Source organism: Microtus ochrogaster, chromosome 17 (assembly GCF_000317375.1).
Source record: "Microtus ochrogaster isolate Prairie Vole_2 chromosome 17, MicOch1.0, whole genome shotgun sequence".
Taxonomy (NCBI): domain Eukaryota; kingdom Metazoa; phylum Chordata; class Mammalia; order Rodentia; family Cricetidae; genus Microtus; species Microtus ochrogaster.
Window position 1 is genome coordinate 16,174,610 of NC_022019.1, and position 6,826 is coordinate 16,181,435.

Consider the following 6,826-nt stretch of genomic DNA (forward strand, 5'->3'; position numbering starts at 1 on the left):
GGAATTGAACTCAGGACCTTTGGAAGAGCAGGCAATGCTCTTAACCTCTGAGCCATCTCTCCAGCCCCCAGTACTTAGGTTTCGAACAGACGGGAACATCTGAGAGTCAAGAAGAGGGCTTCTGCTGAGTGAGAGGGGAGCTTTTTATCACAATTGACTCAGTTGTTAAATAGCACTGCCGACTTTGTATCTGTGTGAGAACTGAGAGGGTATGAGCGTGAGGAGGCGCCACAAGCAACAGTGCAAGCACACAAGGCTGCTCCTTTCCCCCAATCACAAAGACACAGAATCTTGGAAATAGTCACTGTGTAAATCAAATGGAGCAACCAACCCATACCATTTAGACGTTAAAGTCAATGTATTTCAGAACTGGCAGAGCTTAGAGCACTTATTCAAATTTCCTCATTTTGCAAACACAATGTACTAAATACTAAAGGTTAAGGGATGGTCAAGGACACTTTCGTGTTCCTTGAACACTGGAATATAATTTAAAGTTTTCAAGCTAGGTATGGTGGCATATGTTGAATAATTCTAGCATTTTAGTGGATGAGGCAAGAGAATTGTCTTAGGTTCAAGACTTTACAGAAAGATTCTATTTAAAACATACAAATAATTTTAAAGTTTCAAAATTATAAAAATAGTATATTTTTAGTCATTAAGATTTAATTTTAAGACCAGCTGGTGGTGGCGCATGCCTTTAATCCCAGCACAGAGACATAGACAGGTGGATCTCTGAGTTCGAAGCCAGCCTGGTCTATAGAGCAAGTTCCAGGACTGCCACAGCTACACCGAGAAATCTTGTCTCAAAAAAAAAAATTAATTTTAAAAAGAGAAAGAACTAAGAAATACATGTATCTCAAGTGTTACTAAGAGCTATGCAGCAATGACAAGATCATGGGTAAGTTCTGTTTTTCTACTTTCGATTGTATTTTCTTTTAATTTCAGTTATATTATATGATATATATGTGTGTGTATATATATATATACACACACATATATATATTAACTGGCTGGGATAAAGAACAGAAATGTAACAACATCCCCTGTGAAAACAATGAACAATTACTTACTTTCCTTATGTCGTCTAAACAAGTGATTTCAGGTGACATTCCTCCGTGCACACAGAGAAACTGCTGGTTTAAGAGAGCAGCGAGAGGAAGACAGTCGAATGTGTTCATACACGCTTCGTACACCAGTTCTGAATACTTAATCCGACCTACCGAAAGAGGACACAGTCAAAGGATGAACCTTATCACACTCACAGACCCTGAGTCAGAAAGGGAAGCCACTGGTTCCAGGCAAGTCTGAAGATTCCATCCATGAGAACTTCCTTCCATTTCTAAAGTGCGTCCCTGGATTAACTTTCTAGCTCTGTAGCCCTGGGAACCTGAAAGTGCAGCTGGCTGCCAGCTGTCAATTATTAGGCAGCATCTTATTTCCTGATGGGAGGCTACGGCTTTGGGCTCCTCTGAGGGTCCTTCTAGGAACCTCAGATTCTGCCAGTAAAGATTTATGATCCATGGGCTTCTAGGATAGAGTGGTTCCAGGTCCCTCCTCATGTGGAACTGTCCCCACAGTACTGAGAACTATTTCTGTATCAGAAATCTTTCTGCTCATTTTGTTCTATTCTTCTTAAAAGCTTTATTACTTTTATGTGCATGAATGTTTTTCCTGTGTGTATCCACACATATGCACTGAATACATGCTGGTGCCTCAGGAGACCAGCAGAGGGCACTAGATCCCCTGGAATTGGAGTTGAGAATTGTGAGCTGCTTTGTGGGTGCTCGGAACTGAACCTGGGTCCTCTGCAACAACAGTTTTAAGCCACTGAGTCATTTCTCCAGCTCTTTCTTTTCTGATCATTACTTTAGAGATGTGTAAGTAAATTATTATTATCCTAGTTTATGTAAAAATGTTTGGATTATTGAACTACTTTGTATTTTTTAATTTATTATTTTGTTGTTGTTTTGAGACAGTTTCTCTGTGTAGTCTTGGTTGTCATGGAACTCCCTCTGTAAACCAAGCTGGCTTCTAACTCAGAGATCCACCTGCCTCTGCCTCCTGAGTGCTGGGATTAAAAGCATGTTCCATCACCATCTGGTTAATTTTGTACCTTCTTATAGTTACATCCTTACACTGATACTTCGAAAGTAGATCCAGATGTGAGTATAACATCTGTTTAAAATAAAAGCAAACAAAAACCTTTAATAAATGCTCCTAAAAGCCCAAAGGCAGATTCCCTTTGTTACCAACATCAAAAGAAATTCCTTTAATTAAAAAAGTCCTAACTCTGAGTATAGGTTAAGAACTGAAAAGGCACAGGATGTGACACTGCACACCACCATCTAGTTCTGTTAACTTGCTTTTCACCCTTGCAATGACTTGGGAAAAGTCCTTAGCTTACTTCCAAACAGATGCCAGATCTGGGGAAAGCCATTTTTAAATCAAAACAGGAGCCCAAAATCCAAATTATGTGAACAGAAATTTATGGTGCATTAATATCTGAGTAAAATAAGAAGCAATACATTACCTTTTTCTCCTCCTGACATATTAGACCAGAGACAGTATCTATAACCCTATCTTGCCATATTTTCCTAATTTTATCGAATGTATACATATCTATAGGTATATAGTGTGTATACATATACATAGTGACACACACACACACACACACACACACACACACACACACACACACACACACACATATATATATATATATATCAGTGAGCTAAACGCCTTGACCCAGCACAGTGGTCAGATAAATTATCTGTAACCTAATTCTTTCGGTTTGGAGCTCAGATCTGTTAGCTTTTAGCTTGGAACCTTGGACAAATGTCCTCATTTCAAGTGCTATGGTTTTCCCAACTATCTAATGGAAGTGATAATCCTTACAAGTAATGCTGCTTAAGGACTGAAGTGCACTCACACGTGTCAAGTGTATTCATGCCTGGCACACAATGGCTGCAACTGTGAGTGTTAACTGACCACCTTTATAGAATCTCTATGAAGTAGATACCATTTCTATGTTCACTTAAAAGCCGAGGAAGGCAGCTGGAGAGGTGTTCAGCTGTTAAGAGCACTGGATGACCTGGCATAAAACCAGAGTTCAGTCCTCCACACACGCATGTCAGCTCACAACTGTCACAGCTGTCTGTAACCCCAGGTTAATGAAACAGCTCTGGGTCAGATGCCGTTCAAAAATAAATAAAAACAGCTCTAATGTTACATAGCACCCAACAAGTGACAAGAGAACAAGTGATCAGTATTGAAAAGAAGCTCTAGAAGGATGCATGGCTGTAGGAAAGAGATTGTAATGAGGAGAGGTCCACAGGAGAGAAAACACAACACATTTCACTATGTGAAAAGGAAGGAACACGGGCTGGAGAGCTGGCTCAGCAGTAAAGGCACTCATTGCTCTTCAGAGGCCCTGGGCTCAGTTCCCAGCACCCATGCGGCGATTCACAACCATCTAAAACTCCAGTTCCAGGGCATCTGATACCCTTTTCTGACCTCTGAGAGCACCAGGCATGTATGTGGTACACAGATATACAAACAAATACAGATATAAATATAAACACAATTAAATAAAAGGGGAGGGCACTGGGCCCAGTGCCCAGAACTGCAAGCATGTTAAACATCCTCACAAACTCTTCCTAATCACAGTGCAGGAATTGGAACCCAGGGCCTTGAGAATGCTAGGCAAGTGCTCTACCAAATGGTTACCTCCTCAGCCTGTGAACTTTCAACATGAGGTCTTGCCATGAAGCTCAGACTGGCTAGAACTAGCAGCTTCCAGAGTGCTGGGATTACTGATATGTGCCACCCATTCTTTTTAAGTTTAAATTAAACAGAATCTAAATACCCAAATTTATAATTCCTGAAGGTCAAATTAGCTGACTCAAGAGTTTTATTTTCATGAAAAATTAATGTCTATACTGTAGGCTAAGACTTGTGTAAAATAAAGGAGAACTATCACAGCCGCAGGGCCACATTTAAATACGTTTTCATTGTTGCCAATAATGCAACAGGACAGAACAACATTTTATATGTAATTAAAAGGTCTCATAGCCCAATCTGACCTTAACTCACCTCCTAAGTACTGGGATTACAGGCCTGCATCCACCCATGGCCAGTAGTAAAACAAAATTTTAAAAGAATTCTAGAAAGAGTTTTGAGAGTCAGCATTACTTATAAGTCTATCCACCAAGCATTATTTCCTTAATTTTTATTTGCATTCACTAAAGATTCTCCCCGTCTCTGTTTTTCCTCTCTGTCCCCTCCCATCCCCACTAGAGATTTGCCGCTGCCTCCTGTGCTGGGATTAAAGGTGTGCACCGTGCCAGGCCAATTGAATTTTCTAGCCTAACTGAAAAATTCTGAGGGTAAGGTAAACTTCTGTCATTCCTATAAGAGCAGCTTAGTAATTAAAAAGAAAACAAACTCCACAGCACTTGACTCTATGGATATGCCATAATCTAACCAGGTCAAACAGCTACTCTAAAATAGTGTTGCAATAAACAGTATTTGTTCTTTTAAAGTCTGTTATAACAGTACTATTTTCATTAGGAAAGTACAGGAATTTCTGGGACTTGTCAGTAAGCAATCAAAACAAAACAAAACAGTTCATGAAACAACAGACTAATCTGCTTGAGAAATCTGGACCCAGAACTACGAGATGGGATCAATACACAAGGCTTCTTGCTTTCTAAGTATATAACAATAAAAAGACAGTATATAAAAATTAACTTTTAGGCAAGGCGGTGGTGGCGCACGCCTTTAATCCCAGAACTCTGGAGGCAGAGGCAGGTGGATTTCTGTGAGTTCGAGGCCAGCCTGGACTACAAGAGCTAGTTCCAGGACAGGAACCAAAAAGCTACGGAGAAACCCTGTCTCGAAAAATCCTACCCCCCCCAAAAAAAATTAACTGTTAGCCAGGCATGATAACACATGCCTGTACTCTCAGGAGGATGAGGCAGAGGCGCACTGAGAGTTTGAGGCCAGCAGGGTAGCCTAATAGGCCCCAATCTTAAAACCACGTCTCCCAGCTGGGCAGTGGTGGTGCACACTCAGGAGGCAGAGGCAGGCGGACCTCTGTGAGCCAAGGCCAGCTTTGAACTAACTGGTCTATAGTTAGTTCTAGGACATCCAAGGCCACACAAAGAAACCCTGTCTCAAACAAAGCAAAACAATTAAAAAAAAAGCATCTCTCCCAGCCAAGCAGTGGTGGTGCACACCTTTAATCCCAGAGGCAGGTGGATTTCTGTGAGTTCGAGGCCAGCCTGGTCTACATAGTGAGTTCTAGGACAGTCAGGACTACACAGAGAACCCCTGTCTCAAAAACAAAACAAAACAAAACAAAACAAAACAAAACAAAAATTCAATCTCCCATTATAACTAAGAAAGAGTGTGATGCAGGCCTAGTGACACAGCCTGTAGCCCCAACTAGCTAGGAGATACAAGGGCAATCTGGGGAACTTAGACTCTGCCTCAAAGTAAAAAGTAAAAATAGCACTGTTTCAAAAAAAAAAAAAAACGCAAATATTGATATGAGACAAGAAAAGCTTCTGCCCACATTCCTTAAAAAAGCAACAAGCCTGCAGCTGCACGCTCTGCAACTGATGTCACTTAACATTAATTACACGGTTCTGATCCTAAAAGCCTCAGTAGCCCATAGGCAAGATCAGCTTATCAGTGAACACCCAGGAAACACACACATGCTCTTTCCTTATATAGGAATAACATTTATATTTTTATTTTAGTGTGTATGCTTGCTCCAAGATTTATTTGCATCTTGCATGCAGCATTAGAATGAAACGGGAGGTACTATACAGGAGAATAAGTGACTGGGCTGAAGTATAGCTAGAAGCACATTGAAAACAAATAGAGACACGAGGTAAGAAACGCCGGGCAAAATAAGATGCTTAAAGCATTTCCTGAACCTACTGTTCTATCTTCTAAAAATAGAACCAATTATGGAACCAATTATGCTGATCACAAAAGAAATCTACTTCACTCTCCAGCACCAAAGTCCACAAAAAGAACAAACAAAAACTTTAGCTTAAAAGGGGCAAATAGGTGGGGAAATTACAGTAGATGTCCCTTAAAAATCAAACCAAACAGAAAGCCCGAGCCTAGGTCTAATGAACTGCTGTGTATAGCCTGGGCAGTGCAGAGGACTCTCTGTCAAAGTCAAAACCACAACACCACAGCACTCAGAACAGGACATCCACAGGCAATTTTCTTGCCACCCACTTAATTCTAAGTACCAGCAGCTGACTTCCATCAAGTGTATTCCAGGGCCTTTGCCGGTTATTTTATACATATTTAATTTTCTAGGCAAAAATAGTAATGTTTTAGAGAAACTGCAAAGAATTTCAAAATCTTAAAGGTTAGATGAAGGGGACAAACAGAGAGTAAAGAGTTTCCAGACACTGGCACAGCATTCTTTTATTTCTTTTATACTGTCTATGCACATGCACATATATACACAATATCAAAATGTGGAGGTCAGAGGACAACTTTCAAGGAATCGATTCTCTGTTTCCTGGGGACTGAACTCAGGTCATCAGGCTTAGGAGCAAGTGCTCAGTCATCTCACTGGCCCTACAGTCGTTCTTATTCAGCTGCATACAGCCGAGTTACTAGAAATGCTTCAAAAACCTATTCATGAGCCAGTGAGATGGCTTAGGGGACACAGCACTGTTGCTGAGCCCACACCTGGATTCAATCCTCAGGACTCACACAGAAAGGAGAGAATTGACTCAAGGGCCTCCACATAAGCCAGGGCATGTTCACCCCATGCACATACACAGAATTTAAAAAA

The 6,826-nt window shown here is 40.8% G+C and overlaps 1 protein-coding gene across 2 annotated transcripts in view; it reads right to left on the reverse strand.

The window, feature by feature from the left end:
• The window catches only part of Ppp3cc (protein phosphatase 3 catalytic subunit gamma), a 71,684-nt gene that overhangs the window by 25,297 nt on the left and 39,561 nt on the right, over positions 1 to 6,826 (reverse strand). For both annotated transcript variants that reach the window (XM_013349304.2, XM_026783194.1), the window contains exon 5: positions 1,071 to 1,216. In XM_013349304.2, the coding sequence (XP_013204758.1) occupies positions 1,071 to 1,216 (146 nt within the window). The remainder of the gene's footprint in view (positions 1 to 1,070; positions 1,217 to 6,826) is intronic.